General features: G+C 43.2%; 1 protein-coding gene and 1 pseudogene across 1 annotated transcript; both read right to left on the bottom strand.

Moving 5' to 3' along the window:
* Positions 1–238: 238 nt before the first annotated feature.
* LOC110494513 (inter-alpha-trypsin inhibitor heavy chain H3) lies at positions 239–9,813 on the bottom strand. Its single transcript, XM_036950584.2, has 22 exons — positions 9,140–9,813; positions 8,820–8,849; positions 8,492–8,515; positions 7,925–8,079; positions 7,736–7,840; positions 7,430–7,592; positions 7,218–7,328; positions 6,952–7,080; positions 6,738–6,854; positions 6,422–6,590; positions 5,967–6,092; positions 5,628–5,809; positions 5,237–5,422; positions 4,892–5,031; positions 4,446–4,606; positions 4,255–4,281; positions 3,952–4,014; positions 3,445–3,558; positions 3,004–3,205; positions 1,862–2,034; positions 769–880; positions 239–654 (listed from the first exon to the last, which is right to left on the bottom strand). The coding sequence occupies exons 1-22, from the start codon at positions 9,239–9,241 to the stop codon at positions 516–518; spliced, it is 2,730 nt and encodes a 909-aa protein (XP_036806479.1). The 5' UTR covers positions 9,242–9,813; the 3' UTR covers positions 239–515.
* Positions 9,814–23,818: 14,005 nt separating this feature from the next.
* On the bottom strand, positions 23,819–24,969 carry LOC149976086 (musculoskeletal embryonic nuclear protein 1-like; annotated as a pseudogene).
* Between the last annotated feature and the right edge of the window lie 1,730 nt (positions 24,970–26,699).

The raw sequence follows: 26,699 nt of genomic DNA, 5'->3' as shown, positions 1-26,699 counted from the left end.
TTCTGGACCAATTAGACAGCCCTGAATGTGTTTGGGAGGTACTCAGATCCAGACTCTTGTGGAGAAGAAACAAACGTCTGTGGGCGTGGAGTAGCGTTTGGCTGGAGCAAGGAGGCTGGATAGCCAGGCAATATGTCAAGCACCACAGTGTTGATTTTTTATCTCTCTGTATAGGTTTCTCCCTCCCTTCATGGCTCCCTCTCAGGGGCCATTCAAAATGGGATTAAATGCACACATGTTAGGTGGAAGTGGGACCATTTATTTCAACAGGTTTTTGTCAGCACTATCCCATATCAATATGAAAACATTGAATGTATTTGACAGCAGTTCTCTATCTTGCCACTTATCTTTTAATCAAATGTACTTCGGTCTGATTTTATCTTACATTATCTATGAATTATTCTCATGTCATGATGGTATGTCTATAGCACATACAGTGTGTTGAATCCATGTGAAACGTGTGACTGATATATTGTGTGTACTGTTTGAGGAGGTTGACTGCTAGTGTACCAGACTCAGACAGTCTTGAAGAGTCCAGACATTATGTAATCTGTGTGGTTTCCATCGATGAGGCCGTTGCCGTTGCTATGGATGAACCAGCAGGGGACGTTCTCTCCATTCTTCACATCCCAGCTGAAGTCCCTCTGCCAGCCCCTGCAGGAAAAAAAGCAGGGAGGAGAGACGATGATGAGATAAGTGTGTGTGTGTGTGTGTGTGTGTGTGTGTGTGTGTGTGTGTGTGTGTGTGTGTGTGAAGACATCACAGTACCTTGTCACTGTAAGCTCCTGCCCCTTCACTAGCATGGTGGCATCTGGTTTCTCTGGCTCCTCCCCTGGGCGCATGTCTCTCACCTCAAACTGCACCCCATGGTAAAACTGACCTGTATGGGGGTAATACAATACATTCTTATTGATCAGATATACAGACATTTTTCCAAATATACTGCAGTAAAACACCAGCCAGCAACGCAGATTTCATCTGGCCCTGCCAATGACAGGTTATCCTTTGGAGCCCCCTGGTGATACCTAGCAGGCCGTGGACGCTGGGGGAGAGGAGGTGGCTTTCCTACCTAGCAGGCCATGGACGCTGGGGGAGAGGAGGTGGCTTTCCTACCTAGCAGGCCATGGACGCTGGGGGAGAGGAGGTGGCTTTCCTACCTAGCAGGCCATGGACGCTGGGGGAGAGGAGGTGGCTTTCCTACCTAGCAGGCCATGGACGCTGGGGGAGAGGAGGTGGCTTTCCTACCTAGCAGGCCATGGACGCTGGGGGAGAGGAGGTGGCTTTCCTACCTAGCAGGCCATGGACGCTGGGGGAGAGGAGGTGGCTTTCCTACCTAGCAGGCCATGGACGCTGGGAGAGAGGAGGTGGCTTTCCAAAATAGCAGGCCATGGACGCTGGGGGAGAGGAGGTGGCTTTCCTACCTAGCAGGCCATGGACGCTGGGGGAGAGGAGGTGGCTGTCCTACCTAGCAGGCCATGGACGCTAGGGGAGAGGAGGTGGCTGTCCTACCTAAAAGGCCATGGACGCTGGGGGAGAGGAGGTGGCTGTCCTACCTAAAAGGCCAGGGACGCTGGGGGAGAGGGGGTGGCTGTCCTACCTAGCAGGCCATGGACGCTGGTGGAGAAGAGGTGGCTGTCCTACCTAAAAGGCCATGGACGCTGGTGGAGAAGAGGTGGCTGTCCTACCTAAAAGGCCATGGACGCTGGGGGAGAGGAGGTGGCTGTCCTACCTAAAAGGCCAGGGACGCTGGGGGAGAGGGGGTGGCTGTCCTACCTAGCAGGCCATGGACGCTGGTGGAGAAGAGGTGGCTGTCCTACCTAAAAGCCCAGGGATGCTGGGGGAGAGGAGGTGGCTGTCCTACCTAGAAGGCCGTGGACGCTGGGGGATAAGAGGTGGCTGTCCAGGGTATAGAAGCCCAGATAGTCCTGGTGGTAGGGGTGCTGTTTCCACACCTTGTGTAGGATGACCACAAACCGGACCGAGTCCCTGAGGGTGACAGTCAAGCTGCGGTCTTTGGTCACCTGCAGGTCTAAACTGTAGGAGGGGAGAGAGATAGAGGTAGTTTAATCAGGAGGACAGGGAGATAGGATGAAACATCAGATTCCCTTACAACCTTCTGTGGTAGTAGGAGTAGCAAGGCAGGTTGCATTAAATCCAGAAACTCTGTTCTCTCTATATACAGTGTATCAATAGGAGTTATCTGGAAGCCAGAACAGTAAAATATTCCAAAAATTCAGTGCCAAAGAAAACTTCAGATGTCACCTAATTTTTACATCCTGCCATAAAGAGCACATGTTCAACTTCATAAAACAACACTTTTTCCCATGTCAAGAGGGAATAAAAAATTACTATACTACCAAATAAAGTAACAGGGTTGACAAATTCTTAAATCAGCCATAAATCAACTTGTGAAGGGGGAATGGAAGCTTGTTGTGTGTAACAGGGAGTTGCAAGCTTCACAATTTATTTTATTGTTATAACATTTGTAGCCTGTCTATCTATGGGTAGAAGGGTTTACGTGTAATGCTCGACCCGCTAGGTTTTCCACCACAAAACACCAGAAAATGGCCAAAAGGAATATAAAGGAATAGTTTCACCATATTAAACTGAGAGTTCAGTTCACATAACAGGGCTGACCTTAAAATGAGGGACAGATGTAAATGAATCACTAAACACATTAACTAAATAATCATACAAAGAAATTACTTTGTCAAAGCAACAAAATAACTAGGCCTTTGCAATGAATAGATGTTGGGGTTACGTGGGTTCAAATCTTCCCTAGAAGTAGTGGGGGCACGGAGGGATATGTCATAATGCAGAATTTTAACACTTTAGCAAGTCTTTATTCATATTAAAAACTTCTCCATGTCGTCTTTATTAAAGGCCACTTCATTTAATATAACAGGCTTTTTAAATTCAATGTTGGTGCAGAATGTATACTTTCTCCTCAAATGGATGCAAAAGGCACTCTTCTTGGAACGACCCAGGTAAGGATGGACTTACTTGGCTCCCTTGAGAGAGGCGGTGTCAGACCAGAAGAGTTTGGCCTGCTTGCCATTCTGGGACACAGTGATGTCATGAGTAGTCACCTCCAGTCTCACCCCCAGCCCCTGGTGAACAATGCCAAAGCGACCAAAGTAGGTGTTCACTTTGCCATCAGGGGCCACCTTCTTGTCCCCAATGGTCTGGCCATTGACCAAAACACCTGCAAGACAGATTGAGGCAAGCTGTTGGTGTTATGTTTGAATGGTTCATAGTGTAGTTTTAATATTTGGTATCTATTTTATGAAACAAGTGTCATGGTTTGGTTTCATGCCTTGTAACATTCAAAGACACATTTCTGTCAAAGGTCAGTCAATTTCAAATAATGAATCATTTCTACAGCTATAACTATGTACTTTAATAAAGTGTCATTTCTGTAGTCATTAAGTGGTGAATATTTACCTGCAAGCTGATCTCTCACTAGGTTGAAGATGGTACCAGGCCTGTCGTCTATGTTGAAGCACAGTGCATCCTCCTGTTCTGGCAACTCAATCATGAAATGAGGGTCTCCATCCACTGCAGAGTCAACAACAGATTGTTCCAGTTGTAAAATTAGATTTGGTTGAGGCTAAGCCCATTAAAACTTTTGGATAACTCTCTGTAGTCCTAATGTGGCATGACAGCATGGTGGACATTGAAATACTAAATACGGTTCATTTAGTCTTTAAGACACTGTTGTTTTTTAACTTTATTTTGGCAGTTAACTATTTATCCACTTGTTTAAAATTGTATGTTTACTGTTTTCCTTTTTGTTTGGTTAAAAGAAGCACAGATAAAAATACTAAATATAATTATGCAAGTACTGAAGCCTGTGAAAGCAACCTATTTTTGAGACTGTCGCACCAGATAGAAAATCCTGAAGTAACCCATGTCTGACAGAACGGTCACTCTGAATGAAGGGGGACTCACCAAAGTATGTGGGCCTGCTCTGCACCCTGTAGGTGTTGCTCACCGTCTGGGGTACAAAATGACCTGAAAATCACACCAAAGATGTCAGATGGCAAGTAAAAATCACGTACAAAGTGGTCAAATATATTTAATAGATTTCGTCTGAACATAACAATGTATATTACCATCCAATACTGTTAGTTTCTAACCACAAATAATTTGGTGTCAGCTTTTCATGTCATAAATTCAGGTGATCCAGTATAATGACTTATTAATCCATTCAGATGAAGAATCTAGTCCTGTCCATTCATGGCATATTCTTACCCAATCTCTGGGCGTTTTGCCTTTCATCTGTCAAACAACAGGAGGAAAAAACTGTCAGACACACACCTTTGACAATCCATATATGGATTTCTATAACCACTGAGATAAACATGTCAGATAAGACACGCCAGATGTACTGGTGGTCTCCCCCTCTCCTCTCCTCTCCTCTCCCATCCCACTTGGTCTCATACCCTCGGTCAGCTTGTCCGCGATGAGGGGTTCCTCTTGCTCCTCTTCAGTCTTAGGCTTGGTGACCACCATGGAGGTAAGAGGGGTGACAAAGCTGTACTGCAGGGACATCTCCAGAGCCTGGGCAGTGGCATTCCCCTTCTCTTCTGCAGTTCCAGTCTCTCTGACAGAAAACCATAGAATTAATGGTGTTATTGCATTAGGTTTGGGTTAGAGGATAGGTTTGGTTTGACTTGGGTTAGGTTTGGTTTAACTTACACTGTTGGGCAGAAAATAATGGAATATTTACAAATGTAGTTACTTTAATATAACCATCTCTATTCATTAGATCCCAACTCTAAGATCTCAACCACCAGTGTGTCTTAGGCATTTGGATTATTCTAAGCCACCATTTTGTTGTGGAGTGTTCACCAGACATCAGTAATAGCAGTTAACTGATCACACTGACTTCTTGCTCAACAGTTGTTGGATGGTGAGGTAGGCCCAAAGACGCTCAGTGAAGTCCCCAAATATGTACTCCTGCTCAGGGTACAGTATGTCCCACTCTTGGGCACTAGCCTGGCCTTTGACAATAAAGTCCTCCTCATACTAAAAATAGTGTGAGGGAGTGAGAAAGAGAAAGATGGTATTAGATACATAGAGAAGGAGTGAGAGACAAGCATTAGTTGGGTTATGCATTGTACTGTACATCATAATGAGTGCAAAGACTGGTGCAAAGACTGATGAAGATCTGTCTTTCTGAGCTCAGGATCAGGGTGGCATGTTGTGTTGTGCCTGTCTGTCTGTTCCTCACCCCCTTTGCAAACACCTCCACGAGGAAGTTATCCAAGCTATTATCAGTGAGCCGGCCAGCTACCACGATCTCTGAGCCGTTGAACAGCTGCTTGTAGTGGCTGGTGGTCAGAGAGTTCACCAGGTTGTCAGGGTAATGCAGGTCCACCTCAGAGAGGAGGGGGCTGGCTACTTCCTCATAGAAACCCTAGGACACAAAGACACACATTACCTAATCATTTATCTTAAATGATTTTCTACAGTGCATTATCACTAATGCCAATATGCAGTATCTATGTATGACCTAGATAGTTTTGTCCATCCTGTGACCCTCCCTATCAGTGATATGGTAAAACCAGAAAAACACTGAAAAGTGACTATTGTGAGATTTGGGACACAGCCCTGGTCCAAACCTGAAGCTGGACAGTGGCGTCAGAACCCTCGTAGATCCTCCGGGCCAGTCCCTGGTTCTGTCTAGACATCACATCCAGAAAGGAGTAGTCCACATCATTCCCAAAGCCCAGACAGAACAGAGACATGTTCCCACCCATCGCATCACGGACATTCTCCTGAATCTGTGGTGTAGATGACACTCCTGTACACAAACACACATGGCTGGACCAGTAAACAAATGGACCATGACCTTACTGGCTTGATCTAATATAAAACAATACATCAGATGGCTTCTTCAATGTTAAAATGGCAGCCCAACCAAATAAAAGAGATCAGAAAGGAAGGAAACCTGTACGCACCTGAGTTTGGCATTCCATCTGTCAGTAAGATAATCATAGACACACTCCTCTCTGTGAACTTCTTGGCTTGTTTGTCTTTCATCATTATGTCCACAGCTTTCATCAGAGCACCATTTATATCAGTGTCTAAAAGGAGAACAGGACAGAAAGTCCATCCAGGTGTTTATAAAATAAACATTAGATATAACAATTTTGTAAGTTCCTTCATAAATGCACCTCACTTAGTTTTAGCATACAGCTTGCCCAAGTGTTGTACTGCCATAGTTTCACTACTATACTCGGGGCGCCAAAGACGATGATTTCAGAGGGGTTGGGTTAAATGCGGAAGACACATTTCAGTTGAATGCATTCAGCTGTACAACTGACTGGCTGACAAAATGAATGACGACACAAACCTCGTGAATAATTTCTCCCTGTATGTGTCACTACATTCCCATTAAATACATATGACTCACATCCACTTTGATATATTCCTTTGACAAATCCTTTGGCTTCAGACACATTTCCCGTGGTGGCCTTGGTCAAAGAGTCCTTCCATGTTGAGATATGGTGGTCAAATGTGACAATTCCAAAGTAGTCGTCCTCATGCAGGTCATTCAGGATAGTCAGCATAGCTTCCCTTGTCTATGAGAGATCACAGGCTCTCAGGTCAATCTGAACATCAACTACCATTATAGCTCTCTCTCTTAACCTCTCGCTCAACATCTCGCTCTCATATTTTCTCTCTCCCCAGCTCTTTCTTTCAGACACACTATTTCCCTCCTCTCTTACCTGATGAATTTTGTTTCCAGACATTGACCCACTCCTGTCAATGACGAACACTACATTCTTTGGAACTCTGGGTAAGTCCGGAGGAGCAAAGAAGTGCACAAAGTACCCATTCACTATCTGAAAAAGACATGCTGAACATCGTTAGGACATGAACACCATGCATTGATGGAATTGACCCCAATACTGATCCTGTATCATATTCAACACAGCTAACCTGGATGTCACCAAGGGTCTCAGCTCGGTTCACGTCATATTTGATAAAGAAATCCCCGTCAATCAGGGTGCCGTCACAACCTGGGCACTTTCTCTGCTGGTCCATTGTTGGGCAGAAAGAGATGTGTGCCTGAGTGAGGGAGGGAAACACATTTTAATACAATTAAACACAAAAAAAACACATTTCAACACAGCAAAATTGTATTTGTCTTTTTGGGACGATATGCTCCGTATGCATTTGTTTCATAGAACAGAACAGCATTATACCTTTTTGTCAGTGACTGTTTTCTCCACCAGAGGGAGAAGCTCGTTGGAGATGAAGGTTCCATAGGCCTCCAGGAAGGCAATGCCCTGGGGTTCATAGATATCTGCCACAATCTGTCAGAGACATGGACCGGATTGATGAGACACAGGACTGAGGAGTCAAGATTATGAAAAAAGTGCTGTTTTGGGGTATAAGGGTGTAAACATCTACAGACCTCAAAGTGCTGGACCAGCTGCTTGGGTTTGACCTGGGTCATGATCTCATACTGGCCCAGTTTACGCTGAAGCAACTCCTCGTATGTCAGAATGAAGGTGACGTTACTATTGGCCGCGATGTTCACAGACACCGAAAACTTCTCCATCTTCCTCCCTGATGCCCTAGAGTCCACAGACAAACACAGGTACAGTAGGAGGCCAATCACATTTTAAACAAAACTCAGGCTGTGATAAAAGAGTATGGAAGTGCTTGGTGTAATGGAAACACCACGTTTGTTCCCTCCTCATTGCCCTGGTCCACTCACTTGACCAGTCCTGCAGTCTGCCCTGTGGAAACAGCTTTCTGATACTGCTTCTTGGCTTTCTCCTTCTCCTTCACCTCGCCCGTGTACGTCTGACCCTCTATCTCCCTGAGATACACAAACACAGTCATTCAAACAAACACACATGTGCATTCACACACACTTCTACATATGCCATGACTGCTGACTGACATGCTGAAGTTGGTGATGAAGGCAGTCTTGGGCAGATCCACCTCAAAGAATACTTCCTGAGAGGAGTTGGCCTTGTTCAGAGCACTGGAGGTTATGACCGTGTGAGCGAAACGAGACGCCACCTTACAGGCCACCTTTACACTGTACACCTCCACCTGAGAGAGGGAGAGATGGAGGAAAAGAGAGAGGAAGAGAGTGGCAGAGAGAAAGGAAGAGAAAGAGGGATAGAGATACATGGACATGTACGTACACAGAAAAAAAACAGAGAGAAACAGCAACCGAAGTGTTTTGAAATGTGTGTTTGTGTAAGTAATGACTATCCAATATGCCTGTAAAAATCTCACATTTTCTCAAAACATATTTTCCGGATACAGCTGAATAGTGTGGAGTAGGCTGCATTGACTACAGGATTACTTCAAAAACAAATGATTACAGCTGTACTCTTTTGAAAGGGTACAGCTGGTTCAGTGTAAAAAGTCCATGAAGGCATGGATTCCTAGTGATGGAGATGGTGATAGCTTATCATTATCCTCACAAAGATAATGTAAATATAGTGTATTTCCTTACCTCCATATTATCTGTACTTCTTTTCTGTAAAAAAAAATGTATAGATTCAGACAGTATTATTAATTTTATTTTTTACAGAGTACACTATTTAGTACTCAGACATGTTTTACTTTTCAAGTGGCTGAAATCAGTACTGTTATCTATACTCAAAAGGTTACACTGTTTTTTTTCTGGGGGAAATGTAAATAATGAAATATTCATCAGATATCATCAGATTCACCACAGGGAGGGTGTTCAAGAGAAAAAGTCGGACAGATTCTGTGACAGATTCCTGTTTTGATGTGTGTCTGACAACACAGTTTGAGTCAATGCTGAACTACCACAGTACCTTTAGTAGCCTTGTAGCACCATCAGAGCGCTGCGATACAAATCACAGGAGAGGTTTAATATTAGAATCAGAATGTCATACAAACTCATTTAAAATTCACAGTCAAATTCATTGTAATGCATATACATAGATATTAGCATGACTATAAAATCAAAGCACACACACACACACACACACACGGAGCGAAAGCAGAACAGAGACGATTCAAATTAGATACGGTACAGATATATATAGAAAAACTAGAGTAACACTAGATTATAGCAGGAGCGGCCAGATGTGGTCACAGGAGAGTAGATACTGTAGAAACTGTGGAGAGTCACCTGTGGTGTGGAGCCTTCTCGTGAGATGACCAGAGCTCCATGCAACAGAGCCGGGACAAAGACAACGCCCCAGAGCAGCAGCACAGTCCACACTCCAGACATGACAAAGATGCAGCTGAACACTGACTTCACTGCTTAGAAAACGACAACCCTTTCCTACCCTACTGCTCCACTTACAGGAGTGACAGACGAAGTGTCTGCTTTATACTGGATTAACAACCAGCAGACCCAACCCATTTTTTACTTTTCAAGTGGCAGAAATCGATACTGTTGTCTATACTCAAATACAGAGTTGGGTAACAGTGGCTGAACAAATTTCACAAACATTTACTCAATCATGTCCTCAAAGGTTAGATAGCAATTCTGGGAAAAATGTTAACAACGAAATATTCATCAGATATCAGATTCACCACAGGGAGGGTGTTCAAGACAAAAAGTCTTGATTCTGTGACAGATTCCTGTTTTGATGTGTGTCTGACAACACAGTTTGAGTCAATGCTGAACTACCACAGTACCTTTAGTAGCACCATCAGTGCGCTGTGGTACAAATGACAGGAGATACATTTAATTTTAGAATCAGAATGTCATCTAAACTAATTTAAAATTCCCAGTCAAATTCATCGTAATGCATATACAGTTGAAGTCAGAAGTTTACATACATCTAAGCCAAATACATTTAAACTCAGTTTTTGACCATTCCTGACATTTAATCTGAGTAAAAATTCCCTGTTTTAGGTCAATTATGATCACCACTTTATTTTAAGAATGTGAAATATCAGAATAATTGTAGAGAGAATGATTTATTTCAGCTTTTATTTCTTTCATCACATTCCCAGTGGTCAGAAGTTTACATACACTCAATTAGTATTTCGTAGCATTGCCTTTACATTGTTTAACTTGGGTCAAACGTTTCAGGTAGCCTTCAACAAGCTTCCCACAATAAGTCAGGTGAATTTTGGCCCATTCCTCCTGACAGAGCTGGTGTAACGGAGTCAGGTTGTAGGCCTACTTGCTCACACACGCTTTTTCAGTTCTACCCACAAATTCTATAGGATTGAGGTCAGGGCTTTATGATGGCCACTCCAATACCTGGACTTTGTTGTCCTTAAGCCATTTTGCCACAACTTTGGAAGTATGCTTGGGGTCATTTTCCACTTGGAAGACTCATTTGCAACCAAGCTTTAACTTTAACTGATGTCTTGAGATGTTGCTTCAATATATCCACAATTTTCCTGCCTCATGATGCCATCTATTTTGCGAAGTGCACCCGTCCCTTCTGCAGCAAAGCATCCCCACAAAATGATGCTGCCACCCCCGTGCTTCACAGTTGGGATTGTGTTCTTCGACTTGAAAGCCTCCCCCTTTTTCCTCCAAACGTAACGATGGTCATTACGGCCAAACATTTCTATTTTTGTTTCATCAGACCAGAGGAAATTTCTCAAAAAAATGTCCCCATGTGCAGTTGCAAACCGTAGTCTGGTTTTTGTATGGCTGTTTTGGAGAAGTGGCCTCTTCCTTGCTGAGTGGCTTTTCAGGTTATGTCGATATAGAACTCATTTTACTGTGGATATAGGTACTTGTGTATCTGTTTTCTCCAGCATCTTCAAAAGGTCCTTTGCTGTTGTTCTGGGATTGATTTGCACTTTTCGCACCAAAGTACGTTCATCTCTAAGAGACAGAACACATCTCCGACCTGAGCAGTATGACGGCTACGTGGTCCCATGGTGTTTATACTTGCGTACTATTGTTTATACAGATGAATGTGGTACCTTCATGCGTTTGGAAATTGCTCCCAAGGATGAACCAGACTTGTGGAGGTCTACAATTGATTTTCTGAGGTCTTGGCTGATTTATTTTGATTTTCCCATGATCTCAAGCAAGGAGACACTGAGTTTGAAGGTAGGCCTTGAAATACATCCACAGGTACACCTCCAATTGACTCAAATGATGTCAATTAACCTATCAGAAACTTCTAAAGCCATGACATAATTTTCTGGAATTTTCCAAGCTATTTAAAGGTACAGTCAATGTAGTGTAAACTTCTGACACACAGGAATTGTGATACAGTGAATGAGTGAAATAATCTGTCTGTAAATAATTGTTGGAAAAAATTATGGTTCATGCACAAAGTAGATGTCCTAACTGACTTTCCAAAACTATAGTTTGTTAGCAAGAAATTTGTGGAGTGGTTGAAAAACTAGTTTTAATGACTCCAACCTAAGTGTATGTAAACTTCCAACTTCAACTGTAAGTAAGTATTAGAGTTAGATATATTACCTCAAATAACTGGTGCCCCCGCACCAGTACTCCCCCTGTATATAATCTCGCTATTGTTATTTTACTGCTGCTCTTGAACTACTTGTTACTTTTATTTCTTATTCTTATTTCTTTAAAACTGCTTTGCTGGTTAGGGGCTCATAAGTAAGCATTAAACTGTAACGTCTACACCTGTTGTATTCGACGCATGTGACTAATAACATTTGAAAGAGTAGGTGTGTCCAAACTTCTGACTGGTACTAATATACACACACATATATATATATATATATATATATATATATATATATATATATATATATATATATATATATATATGTGTATATTAGTACCAGTCAGAAGCGACCTGTACGCTCTCATTGGCTGGCCCTCGCTTCATACTCGTCGCCAAACCCACTGGCTCCAGGTCATCTACAAGACCCTGCTAGGTAAAGTCCCCCCTTATCTCAGCTCACTGGTCACCATAGCATCTCCCACCTGTAGCACACGCTCCAGCAGGTATATCTCTCTAGTCACCCCCAAAACCAATTCTTCCTTTGTTCCACCTCTCCTTCCAGTTCTCTGCTGCCAATGACTAACGAACTACAAAAATCTCTGAAACATCTATCTCCCTCACTAGCTTTAAGCACCAACTGTCAGAGCAGCTCACAGATTACTGCACCTGTACATAGCCCATCTATAATTTAGCCCAAACAACTACCTCTCCCCCTATTGGATTTATTTATTTTTCTCCTTTTCACCCCATTATCTCTATCTCTACCTTGCAGATTCTTCCACTGCAAATCTACCATTCCAGTGTTTTACTTGCTATATTGTATTTACTTCGCCACCATGGCCTTTTTTTTGTTTTGTGTTTTGCCTTTACCTCCCTTATCTCACCTAATTTGCTCACATTGTATATAGACTTATTTTTCTACTGTATTATTGACTGTATGTTTGTTTTACTCCATGTGTAACTCTGTGTTGTTGTATGTGTGGAACTGCTTTGCTCTATCTTGGCCAGGTCGCAATTGTAAATGAGAACTTGTTCTCAACTTGCCTACCTGGTTAAATAAAGGTGAAATAAAATAAATAAATACAAATTCGTAGGCCGTCAATGAAAATAAGAATGTGTTCTTTGTCAAATAAAATAAAAATGTCAGGGTTTGCCGGTCCTAGACCGCGCAAACAAAACACCGGCTCCTCGAGCATTATCACTTAAATATAGCCCAGTAATAGAATAAGGGGCTTGTGAGAATCTCTAGTAATTGAACCTATTTCTTAAGTTATTTCTGCGCATTTGATATTACCTATAGTCGAACAGAAAGCGAGCAGGTACATATGAAAATCTGCTGGTGCATGCAGGAGCGGGAGGAAGAAATCGGTCCGGAGTACAATGTTCAGAATCCTAATGATGTCTCAAATGTAATAATTTTTTTTAACAGGTACAGTTTCGTTGGAAACAAGACAAAAACACAATGATTTGGCATTGGAGAAATATGACAAGATAAACACATATCTATCTCTACATTCTTAGCCTGTAATTTCGGTAATTTTATTTAAAAAATATTCCGCTAAAACGTAAAATTACGTAGAATTGCATGACATTTTTAAGAAAGGCTATATTTTTGTTGGACCTGCAAATACGATGATAGACTCATGCAATGCTTTTAGTATAAAGATGCTCTTTCCACCATAACCTTCTGTCCCGCAGCCATGTGCGCTATCAAAATTCACAAATTCCTTGCCAAACAGTGCTCATAAGACGAAGAACAGTTTCTGCACTGAACAAAAACTATAAACGCATGAAAAATGGTCATGTTTCATGAGCTGAAATGAAAGATCCCAGAAATGTTCCATATGCACAAAAAAAAAATCACACATTTTGTACACAAATGTTTAAATCCCTGTTAGTGAGCATTTGTCCTTTGCATAGATAATCCATCCACCTGACTGATTAAATAGAAACATCATTACACAGGTGCACCTTGCGCTGGGGACAATAAAAGGCCGCTCTAAAATGTGAGGTGTTGTCGTCATACAACAAACACAATGCCATATGTCTCAAGTTGAGGGAGTGTGCAATTGGCATGCTGACTGCAGGAATGTCCACCAAAGCTGTTGCCAGGTAATTGAATGTTAATTTCTCTACCATTAGCCACCTCAAATGTCATTGGAGCTGATGCCAACGTTGTGAACAGAGTGCCCCATTGTGGCGGTGGGCTATGGGCAGGCATAAGCAATGGACAGCTAACACAATTGCATTGTATCGATAGCAATTTAAATGCACAGAGACACTGACGAGATCCTGAGGCCCATTGTTGTGTCATTCATCCACGCCATCACCTCATGTTTCAGCATGATAATGCACATCCCCATGTCGTAAGGATCTGTACACAATTCCTGGAAGCTGAAAATGTCCCAGTTCTTCATTGGCCTGCATACTCACCAGACATGTCACCCATTGAGTATGTTTGGGATGCTCTGGATTGACGTGTACGACAGTGTTCTGATAGCTGTACTTCTGTACAAAGTATCATATTGCCCCATGTTGTCATCTAGTGTCGAATGTGGGTACTGTAGCTTTTAATTAGCTAACTTTCTGTTCAGAGATATTTCCTGTCAGAACAATCTGAGTGACAACAGACAGACAAGCCATACTTTTCTGCCTTACTAGGCCTTGGTTAAAGATAAGACTTTGAGTAGTTTGTGTTATTAGAAAAATATTTTGCTAATTCAAATTGTGTTTGTAGAATATTTACTTTTTTTACATGTTTATTCTAGTTTTTTAAGTTCTGATGAAGCTAACCTGATTGCGCCAACTTTCACTCATTCACTTAACATTGTGTGTTAGCATGCTAGCTATCATTTCGTGACGGAATTTGGATTCTTTGGTTTCTGGATGTATCTAGCTATTTTAAGTGTTCAGATATCTCTTGTGAGAGAGCTAAAGGATAGTTGTTAAGCTCTATGGACACTTAGATTGTGTGAATGTATATAGTGACTTTTTCTCATATCTGTTACAGTTTTACAAACAACATTTATTCTACTAAAGACTCTTAATGGTACCAATGCTTCCTGATTCTTTATTTGAAGAGTGTAAGCTGTCTTGAGGGAAGAACAGACAGCATGTCTCAGTTCCCGCAATTTTGCACATTCATTGAAGAGGAGTGGGACAACATTCCACAGGCCACAATCAACAGCCAGAACAACTCTATGCTAAGGAGATGTGTCCTGCTGCATGAGGCAAATGGTGGTCACACCAGTAACTGACTGGTTTTCTGATCCACGTCCCTACCTTATTTTAAGGTATCTGTGACCAACAGATGCATATCTGTATTCCAAGTCATGTGAAATCCATAGATTTGGGCCAAATTGATTTATTTCAATGGACTGATGTCCTTATATGAACTGTAACTCAGTAAACTCATTTCATGTTGCGTTTATATTTTTGTTCAGTGCAAAACTGCATATCTAAGGCTCTGGTTTGTTCAAGAAGTGAGGGTAAACGGTCAACATGTTATCTGCTATCCACTTTAATTATTATTTTGGGTATAGGGGAGAGGCATTTTTTTTTCAAGCATTCAGGGAGGGTTTAGATCAAATATATTTTGCTGAAGGGAGGGCGATTTCATTTCAGAGAGGTCATTTCATAACCCTTATTATAAATAACGTTTACTCTCTTATTTTGACTTGTAGACTGACAGATATGTGATATCTGCATATGTTTTGCAGCCCAGCTTACCTTCTTTACAATCTATCCATGGATATGCCTCCTGTTTTTTCCTCCACATAATGTTTGTCCATACATCAGCACATGGTAGCAGGCCTATGGCACCAGCTGCGGGGAGAGGTGCTATCCTGTCATCTGAGGGAACTGAGGTAGCGGAGGTTGTGGTGGGATTGGTAGCTGAGGACATGTTGGGATCGTTAGCTGGGGTGTTGGCATCGATAGCTGAGGTGGTGTGCTTGGGAGTTGTCAGTGTTGCGGAGATCGGCCCTGGACCCGGGGACTGGGAGGGACCCGTCAAGGTCGTGATGGGGGCTTTCATGCTAGAAGCCAGAAAGAGACCAGAGAGAGAAAGAGACCAGAGTTCCCGAATTGGAATTCTGTGTTGGATGACCGTTCAAATAGAGTTCCCAGTTGTTTTGAACATGGCATATGTCAACAATGGACTAGTGAAACAAATACCAAAATATCGTTTTTGGGTAGAGTTTTCCTTTAAGTTCCTACCACGATGTGCCAGACAAATGTCCTTCTATAAAGATGAGGTGGCGATGATGATTGTAGAAGCTGTAGATGATGAGCCTCTGTAGATGGCGAAGTAGTTTGTACAAGATGGCAGGTGGCACTGGTGCCGTCAAATCAAATGGGGTTTTACAAAAACCAGTCTGCACAGAACATACAGAATAATCAATTATATAGTCTTACTTTTATCAACAAAGTTTCAGTAACTGTTCTATAATAATTATATATATATATATATATATATTTTTTTTTTTACATATGTGGTCTCAAAAGGATTTGCACATTTTTCAAAACCCATGTTCTTCTCCAATGCGACAAAACTACAGGCAGATGCCAATACTGTTCAATCACTCTCATACAAAGAAATGCACATGTAACTATAGCAAATGCAAAATGTTCTAAAATCTAAATGACTTCCCTCTTGAAAGCATACACGCTTACGTCAATATCCTGACTGGTTTTTAGATATCCTAACTCGTAAATATCATGTACACGTTAATTATTCATCAGTTTGTGGCAGCCAGTGGGGAGGTGTGCTGCCACCGACCAGAGAGCTAGGCTAGGTTTCTAGTACAGACAGTGGCTTCATGAAGTAGTCACCAGGAATTATCAGGTGCTCCATGTTCAAATCAAATCAAATTTATTTATATAGCCCTTCGTACATCAGCTGATATCTCAAAGTGCTGTACAGAAACCCAGCCTAAAAGCCCAAACAGCAAGCAATGCAGGTGTAGAAGCACGGTGGCTAGGAAAAACTCCCTAGAAAGGCCAAAACCTAGGAAGAAACCTAGAGAGGAACCAGGCTATGTGGGGTGGCCAGTCCTCTTCTGGCTGTGCCGGGTGGAGATTATAACAGAACATGGCCAAGATGTTCAAATGTTCATAAATGACCAGCATGGTCGAATAATAATAAGGCAGAACAGTTGAAACTGGAGCAGCAGCACGGTCAGGTGGACTGGGGACAGCAAGGACTCATCATGTCAGGTAGTCCTGGGGCATGGTCCTAGGGCTCAGGTCAGTTGAAACTGGAGCAGCAGCACGGCCAGGTGGACTGGGGACAGCAAGGAGTCATCATGTCAGGTAGTCCTGGGGCATGGTCCTAGGGCTCAGGTCCTCCGAGAGAGAGAAAGAAAGAGAGAAGGAGAGAATTAGAGAACGCACACTTAGATTCACACAGGACACCGAATAGGACAGGAGAAGTACTCCAGATATAACAAACTGACCCTAGCCCCCCCGACACATAAACTACTGCAGCATAAATACTGGAGGCTGAGACAGGAGGGGTCAGGAGACACTGTGGCCCCATCCGAGGACACCCCCGGACAGGGCCAACCAGGAAGGATATAACCCCACCCACTTTGCCAAAGCACAGCCCCCACACCACTAGAGGGATATCTTCAACCACCAACTTACCATCCTGAGACAAGGCTGAGTATAGCCCACAAAGACCACCGCCACGGCACAACTCAAGGGGGGGGGGGGGGGGGGGGGCCAACCGAGACAGGATGACCACATCAGTGAATCAACCCACTCAGGTGACGCACCCCCTCCAGGGACGGCATGAGAGAGCCCCAGTAAGCCAGTGACTCAGCCCCTGTAATAGGGTTAGAGGCAGAGAATCCCAGTGGAAAGAGGGGAACCGGCCAGGCAGAGACAGCAAGGGCGGTTCGTTGCTCCAGAGCCTTTCCGTTCACCTTCCCACTCCTGGGCCAGACTACACTCAATCATATGACCCACTGAAGAGATGAGTCTTCAGTAAAGACTTAAAGGTTGAGACCGAGTTTGCGTCTCTGACATGGGTAGGCAGACCGTTCCATAAAAATGGAGCTCTATAGGAGAAAGCCCTGCCTCCAGCTGTTTGCTTAGAAATTCTAGGGACAATTAGGAGGCCTGCGTCTTGTGACCGTAGCGTACGTGTAGGTATGTACGGCAGGACCAAATCAGAGAGATAGGTAGGAGCAAGCCCATGTAATGCTTTGTAGGTTAGCAGTAAAACATTTAAATCAGCCCTTGCTTTGACAGGAAGCCAGTGTAGAGAGGCTAGCACTGGAGTAATATGATCATTTTTTGGGGTTCTAGTCAGGATTCTAGCAGCCGTATTTAGCACTAACTGAAGTTTATTTAGTGCTTTATCCGGGTAGCCGGAAAGTAGAGCATTGCAGTAGTCTAACCTAGAAGTGACAAAAGCATGGATTAATTTTTCTGCATCATTTTTGGACAGAAAGTTTCTGATTTTTGCAATGTTACGTAGATGGAAAAAAGCTGTCATTGAAATGGTCTTGAGATCAGGGTCCAGAGTAACGCCGAGGTCCTTCACAGTTTTATTTGAGACGACTGTACAACCATTAAGATTAATTGTCAGATTCAACAGAAGATCTCTTTGTTTCTTGGGACCTAGAACAAACATCTCTGTTTTGTCCGAGTTTAAAAGTAGAAAGTTTGCAGCCATCCACTTCCTTATGTCTGAAACACATGCTTCTAGCAAGGGCAATTTTGGGGCTTCACCATGTTTCATTGAAATGTACAGCTGTGTGTCATCCGCATAGCAATGAAAGTTAACATTATGTTTTCGAATAACATCCCCAAGAGGTAAAATATATAGTGAAAACAATAGTGGTCCTAAAACGGAACCTTGAGGAACACCAACATTTACAGTTGATTTGTCAGAGGACAAACCATTCACAGAGACAAACTGATATCTTTCCGACAGATAAGATCTAAACCAGGCCAGAACTTGTCCGTGTAGACCAATTTGGGTTTCCAATCTCTCCAAAAGAATGTGGTGATCGATGGTATCAAAAGCAGCACTAAGGTCTAGGAGCACGAGGACAGATGCAGAGCCTCGGTCCGATGCCATTAAAATGTAATTTACCACCTTCACAAGTGCTGTCTCAGTGCTATGATGGGGTCTAAAACCAGACTGAAGCATTTCGTATACATTGTTTGTTAAAAGTTAATTTGTGGAATTTCTTTCCTATTTAATGTGTTTGAGCCAATGAGTTGTGTTATGACACAGTAGGGGTGGTATACAGAAGATAGCCCTATTTGGTAAAAGACCAGAGTCCATATTATGGCAAGAACAGCTCAAACAAGCAGAGAAACAACAGTCCATCATTACTTTAAGATATTAAGTTCAGTCAATCCGGAACATTTCAAGAGCTTTGAAAGTTTCTTCAAGTGCAGTCACAAAAACCATCATGCGCTATGATGAAAATGGCTCTCATGAGGACCGCCACAGGAAAGCAAGACCCAGAGTTACCTCTGTTGCAGAGGATAAGTTCATTAGAGTTACCAGCCTCAGAAGTCGCAGCCCAAATAAATGCTTCACAGAGTTCAAGTAACAGACACATCTCAACATCAACTTTTCAGAGAAGACTGTGAATCAGGCCTTCGTGGTCAAATTGCTGCAAAGAAATCACTACTAAAGGACACCAATAAGAAGAAGAGACTTGCTTGGTCCAAGAAACACGAGCAATGGACATTAGACTGGTGGAAATCTGTCCTTTGGTCTGATGAGTCCAAATTTGAGATTTTTGGTTCCAACCAGTGTCTTTGTGAGATGTAGCGTAGGTGAACGGAGGATCTCCGCATGTTTGGTTCCCACCGTGAAGCATAGTGACACTGTCTGTGATTTAATTAGAATTCAAGGCACACTTAACCAGCATGGCTACCACAGCATTCTACAGCGATACGCCATCCCATCTGGTTTGAGCTTAGTGGGACTATCATTTGTTTTTCAACAGGACAATGACCCAACACACCTCCAGGCTGTGTAAGGGCTATTTGACCATGAAGGAGAGTGATGGAGTGCTGCATCAAATGACCTGGCCTTCACAATCACCTGACCTCAACCCAATTGAGATGGTTTGTGATGAGTTGGACTGCAGAGTGAAGGAAAAGAAGCCAACAAGTGCTCAGCATATGTGGGAACTCCTTCAAGAATGTTGGAAAATCATTCCAGGGTGAAGCTGGTTGAGAGAATGCCAAGAGTGTGGCAATCAAGGCAAAGGGTGGCTACTTTGAAAAATCTCAAATCTCAAATATATTTTGATTTGTTTAATCCTTCTTTGGTTACTACATGATTCCATATGGGGTTCCCGAGTGGTGCAGCGGTCAAAAGCACTGCATCTCAGTGCTAGAGGCATCACTGCAGACCCTGGTTCGATTCCACGCTGTATCCCAGGGAGTCCCATAGGGCCGTGCGCAATTGGTCCAGCGTCGTCCGGGTTAGACCGGGTTATTTGTTCTTAATTGACTTGCCTAGTTAAATAAAAGGTTCAAAAAAATCATAGTTTTGATGTCTTATTCTACAATGTAGAAAATAATACAAAATAAATTAGAACCCTTGAATGACTAGGTGTCCAAACTTTTTACAGGTACTGTATATAATGTATTTATAAAAAATGTTGCCTGCTATTTTGGCATTTATATGTGTCACGTATCAGTTTGCAAACAATAAAGCTGCATACAAACTTGGTCTCTTTTTTGCTTTCTTGAGTAAAGCAGCTCCAAAATGCAGGTGTTTCAGCCTAGCTCAGTGCCTTCTGTGATGGTGGGGCAGCCAGCGGAAAATACGGAGCGTAGGGGTAGGTAACGTTCTCTAGTTGCACCGTGATTTGCTCAGTGTTCTTTCACTCATGGGGACACTACGTCAGCACAAAATCTACGGGTAAAGCTAGAAAATTCAAGCCCCTTGAGTGCTGCCATAGAGTTACATTAGAAGTGCCCATCCAAGAAGGCTCAGGGTCATTTGCCACAGAGAAAACAACATCAAATCACATATCTACAGTAGCTTTGATTGGACTGATCATGTCAACATACTTTAAAAATCTTAGCTAGCAGTCATCATCATGAATCAAGTTGACAATCTACTGGCAAATCCTTTTCATAGGAAGAGAAATAAAGATCAATTATAGATAAAACCTATTGGTGCTCATCAGAAATTGTATATATAAACATTACACAAGTTGGAAATCTCAAATTCAACAATTAGGGGTTTGGAAGAAATCAGTGGCATTGCAAAGCAATCACTAGCCTGCTATTCAGTGGAGTGAGTGTGTTGTCCAAGTCTGGGTTCAAGGGTCTCTTTTCCAAGCTTAAAAGGATAAACATTTAACATTGGCCATGCTGTCAATGCAGCATGACTTCTGCCGCATTCAAAACAACTGGAAACTCGGAAATCTCAGACTTCAGTGAGTTCAAGACAACATGGAACTTTAAAGGGAAAAAAAACGAGCTCCGACTGGGAAAATAAGTTCTGAACGGTCATCCAACTCAGATTTGCAAGTCGGGAACTCGGGCCCCTTTGTAGAGATCCGACCTGAAGATCACTGACTGCATCATGATTCAACCTAGTTTTTTCCCCCCGAGTTCCCAGTTGTCTTGAAAGCACCATAAATCTAGAGAATGCCAAACTTTAAAGAGAAAGTTTGATGACAAAATTTGCCCACGAAGGACCACTGTGCAACCTTCCTGTTCAAGTGAACACAGCACAAGGTGAGTTAAAAAAATGTCTAATATGCTGCTGCATAAATGATGTAATATGCCAGGGAGATATGTACACTGTAAGAAAGTAACACTAAGTGTATGTTGTGTAGTAAGCTGTTAGTAGCCCATGTGCCTCACCCTAATAATTTGGTCCCTTTTCCTTTCATAACTTAGCATACTGTTCTGACTTGATGGTGCACATGTAGCCTATAGGCTGTTTTAGAGAAATGTAATCATCAAATATTGTAAGAGCTTTCATTGTCTGCTTATATGCCCCCTCTATCCTACGGTTCTGACTTGGTGTACAGGGAGAATACTACTGTAAGTGGCCCATGTTCGGAATTGTGTCACTGTGCATTTCAAAAGTACTGAACAAATGGTTATATTGACTATGTCCTAGCTCGCTCATTAATGTCTTAATCGAAATTACGGATTGCCTCTTATCCGCTCATCATCCCCCCTTATCTCAGCTCACTGGTCACCATAGCATCTCCCACCTGTAGCACACGCTCCAGCAGGTATATCTCTCTAGTCACCCCCAAAACCAATTCTTTCTTTGGCCGCCTCTCCTTCCAGTTCTCTGCTGCCAATGACTGGATCTAACTACAAAAATCTCTGAAACTGGAAACACTTATCTCCCTCACTAGCTTTAAGCACCAACTGTCAGAGCAGCTCACAGATTACTGCACCTGTACATAGCCCACCTATAATTTAGCCCAAACAACTACCTCTTTTCCCTACTGTACTTAATTTATTTATTTATTTTTGCTCCTTTGCAAACCATTATTTTTATTTCTACTTTGCACATTCTTCCATTGCAAATCTACCATTCCAGTGTTTTACTTGCTATATTGTATTTACTTTGCCACCATGGCCTTTTTTTTGCCTTTACCTCCCTTATCTCACCTCATTTGCTCACATCGTATATAGACTTGTTTATACTGTATTATTGGCTGTATGTTTGTTTTACTCCATGTGTAACTCTGTGTCGTTGTGTGTGTGGAACTGCTTTGCTTTATCTTGGCCAGGTCGCAATTGTAAATGAGAACTTGTTCTCAACTTGCCTACCTGGTTAAATAAAGGTGAAATAAAATAAATAAAAAATCCCCTTATGCCATAGTTTGTACATCTCAATAGTCAGCAGAAACCACATTTGTTTAAGCAAGTCAGCCATATCTGCTTTGTTTTTTTAAAAATTAGTAGTAAATGAGGCTGAATGAACTGTTTCGCTGCCAGACAAGGCTCCGCTGATAGCCAGGTGTAGCGGTGGTAAGGTGTGGGGACTGCTGTTGGAACTCTGCTGTTAGGGCAGATTTATGTAGGCCCTAACAGTTTGTGGACATCATGTGTCACTGTTATAGTGCAATTAATGTGTTAGGTGTTGTGGCTTGTCCCACCAAGAATAACATGCTAAAATTGCCACCGAGTAAAGAGGCAGGGTCAATTCAAAACAAAATAGCTTTTATTGCCTATAAGGTTCTAACCTAAATAATCTCTTTAAGAATAAAACTTAAATGTTCAGCAAATAAAACTTGAAACCAGACCTAAAGGCCCTCTCAGTCCTCCCCTCCCGTGAGGGGAAACCAGACCTAAAGGCCCTCTAAGTCCTCCCCTCCCGTGAGGGGAAACCAGACCTAAAGGCCCTCTTAGTCCTCCCCTCCCGTGAGGGGAAACCAGACCTAAAGGCCCTCTCAGTCCTCCCCTCCCGTGAGGGGAAACCAGACCTAAAGGCCCTCTCAGTCCTCCCCTCCCGTGAGGGGAAACCAGACCTAACGGCCCTCTCAGTCCTCCCCTCCCGTGAGGGGAAACCAGACCTAAAGGCCCTCTCAGTCCTCCCCTCCCGCGAGGGGAAACCAGACCTAAAGGCCCTCTCAGTCCTCCCCTCCCGTGAGGGGAAACCAGCAGCTGATAAGTGTGGTGCCCGAGTGAGTATCCAGCAACACCCTTAACAAGCCTATTTAAGTCAGCCGTGCCTGTTCATCTTCAAGCAGTGGGCGCTTTCCCAGCTGACTACATGACTGGTGAGGGTGTGGACATTAAGTGGCCGCCATGGGGGTGTGCTCGGTCCTCCAGGTCCTGTAGTCCACAATCATCTCCTTTGTCTTGATCACGTTGAGGGGTTGTTGTCCTGGCACCACACGGTCAGGTGTCGGTGATTAGGCCTACCACTGTTGTGTCGTCTGCAAACTTAATGATGGTGTTGGAGTCGTGCCTGGCCGTGCAGTCATGAGTGAACAGGGAGTACAGGAGGGGACTGTGCACGCACCACAGAGGGGACCAGTGTTGAGGATCAGCGTGGCAGATGTGTTGTTACCTACCCTCACCATATGACCCTATGGCTCTAACGATGAACTTAGCCTTAAGATGCTTTTGAGAAACCGGGCCACAGCAAAAGATGTTCAGACTCTAGTGGTCGCCAACAAACTCCCAACCCATTGAAGTGTAAAGAAGTTAGGGGCTGTCTTGTTTTCTGAAAAGATGTTAGGGAATGTCTAAAACAGCTTGGGCTACATATGCATTATACTTCAGTGTGCTGCTGTCCCAATTTCAAAATGTCCTATTTCCATGCTAAAATAAAAACTAAGAAAATGCCATGTTTTGTATAAGGGTAAATTGAGGCACACACACACATTCACACAACAGATATCAGACCATTCAATAACAGCAAGGTTTGGCTTCTTTGGTGCCGTTTGTCCAAGCATCCATCTGTCTTGTCATGGCTCCAGTGCAGTGATGATAGCCACTACGCCTCCACCCAGGCTGGCTCTACTTGCCAAAGATGCTGGCTCCACTTGCCAAAGATGCTGGCTCCTGGGGCTTTAGGCTTCTCCAGCACAGTCTCTCCTAAGACTTCACCCCACTGAACACAGAGGGAGCCACCTTCCCCATACGCTCTGAGGATGGACAAAGACAAGGCCATGAGCAAAGATAGTGGGGCGTGCCATGCACTACTACACACAAAGATGATGAGCAATATTCACACTGTAGACAAACTGATGTGTCTATAATCTTTAGAAGAAGTGCTGCAGTTGTGTTGTCTTTTTCCTTCTTCCTAGTTCTCTAATCGAACATTCTTCCTCTACCCTGGGGACAGGGACAGTAACACTAGGGCAGTTTCTGACAACTTAGCCTCCTGCTCTAGACTACCTATACACCCTCTGTCTTAAACACTGACTGCACAAGATTCAGTTTCTGTAGGAGTGGAAACTATTTGTAACTCACTTAGTATGCGCTCTCCCGAGCTGGGCTTGGGCTGAATACACACCTGAGTTCAGCGATAAAGTTGTAGAAAGTGAACTGAGCTCACAGTCACTTGACTGTGTGACTTTACCCTACCTGCACTAATGCCAACAACTGACCAATATCAAAAGGGGTATATGCAGTCAACAATTAATATGGCAGTGATAATTACTTGTATTTGACACACTCCCAAAAATGTTAGGCAAGTGACATTAGGCTACTATAGATTCTGAGTCTGAACCCTGCTACTCACCACACTCTATCATGCGCTCGCCCTTCAGCCCGTTTACTGCGGGATCCTTTCAGGTCCTCCTCCATCACAGGACACTACTTCTTTACCTCACCGGCCTATGGAGGGCTGGAGAAAGAATGGAGGTTAAAGACAGGGCAAAATCTCACATCTTTCTGAATTTCCCTCATCATAACTCTCCCTCTGATTTGTTTCTCGATCTTCCTATTTTAAAGTAAATATAGCAGAATCCTTTACATAGAAAATAATATATGTAGATTTTGCTGTCACATCAAGAACTGGACAACAAATAGTTGATAAAACAGGTCAGGACAGTCGGATACAAGGACGTTTGCTTACCTGAGACATTGTGTTTGGGTTTTCGTGTCTTAATCCCATCTGGTCAGTGGAGCTGTGTCTGGATTGCTCCTCTCTGTCCAGTCCATTATATTTATACCCTCAGATCCTCAGGGAGATAATCTCTGTTATTGACCCTGGGATTGAGTCAGTGGACCACCACCCTCCTCTCTCTCTGTCCAGTCCATTATATTTATACCCACAGATCCTCAGGGAGATAATCTCTGTTATTGACCCTGGGATTGAGTCAGTGGACCACCACCCTCCTCTCTCTCTGTCCAGTCCATTATATTTATACCCACAGATCCTCAGGGAGATAATCTCTGTTATTGACCCTGGGATTGAGTCAGTGGACCACCACCCTCCTCTCTCTCTGTCCAGTCCATTATATTTATACCCACAGATCCTCAGGGAGATAATCTCTGTTATTGACCCTGGAATTGAGTCAGTGGACCACCACCCTCCTCTCTCTCTGTCCAGTCCATTATATTTATACCCACAGATCCTCAGGGAGATAATCTCTGTTATTGACCCTGGGATTGAGTCAGTGGACCACCACCCTCCTCTCTCTCTGTCCAGTCCATTATATTTATACCCACAGATCCTCAGGGAGATAATCTCTGTTATTGACCCTGGGATTGAGTCAGTGGACCACCACCCTCCTCTCTATCTGTCCATTGTCAGCGTGTATTATTAGACTGACATGAGTGATTGTGCAGCTGGAACAGGTCTTCCCTCATTTAGGATGTAGTTGCAACGAACTGCTGAGTGAGAGACAACTCAAAGCCCTTACAATATCCCACAAGCAGTGATTTCAAAGCTACACAACTCCCTGGCAGTCTAGTGGTTAGGATTCAGCTCTTTCACTGCAGCAGCCCGGATTTGATTCCTGGTCAGGGAATGTGCTTTTAGGCCTCTGAATGCATGTCAACTGGCAGAACACGTCAGCTGATGAACACCTTCCCCATGTTACTACTAACCCCAAAATATCTCTACTCCCTACTACCCAATCAAGAGTTCACCTCTCCCATCAAATTAAACCAGAGGTCAAAATATTTTCCTGAACAGATTACATGAAGGTTTAGGGATTTTGCAAACATAACACATGCAGTCATATAACTTGGATATAATGGTTGAGCATAAGACTTGACTCAGAGGGGCCAGACCATTCATACTGTATCACAGGGAGACTAGTGAATCAGCCTTTCTGTTTGAGAGGCCATCGCTTGCCTGCCAGCATTCCTGTGTGTGTAGTTAATAAGTGAGTAAGGAGTCAAAAGGTGCTTGAGAGCCAGGCTTGTCCATCAATAACAAGTCAGTTTGTATGCTTCAGTTTGTATGCTTTGTATGCGTCAGTTTGTATGCTTCAAAAATAGTCATGTGTGTATAATTAGGGAATCTATTTGCAGCAGTGGAGGCTGGTGGGAGGAGTTATAGGAGGACAGGCTCATTGTAATGGCTGGAATGGAGTCAAACATGGTTTTTATGTTCGATACCGTTCCATTTATTCCAGCAATTACAATGAGCCCGTCCTCCTATAGCTCTTCCCAACAGCCTTCTCAGATTTACAGGTACTGCGCCATTATTCTCAGTCAGTGAACTCTATGGGGAGAAATGGGTCCTCACTTCCCTACATGCCTCAACTGCACCTGATACTGAACTGTTTACTGACAGCCCACTCTGTCACTGTGGAAATGGCACCCTGGTGGCAGTAGAGTATAACAGAGACCCCCCCCCCACAT

Source organism: Oncorhynchus mykiss, chromosome 17 (genome assembly GCF_057628025.1).
Source record: "Oncorhynchus mykiss isolate SJ-2025 chromosome 17, ASM5762802v1, whole genome shotgun sequence".
In the NCBI taxonomy this organism is placed as follows: Eukaryota; Metazoa; Chordata; class Actinopteri; order Salmoniformes; family Salmonidae; genus Oncorhynchus; species Oncorhynchus mykiss.
This window is presented reverse-complemented; position numbering and strand designations above follow the sequence as displayed.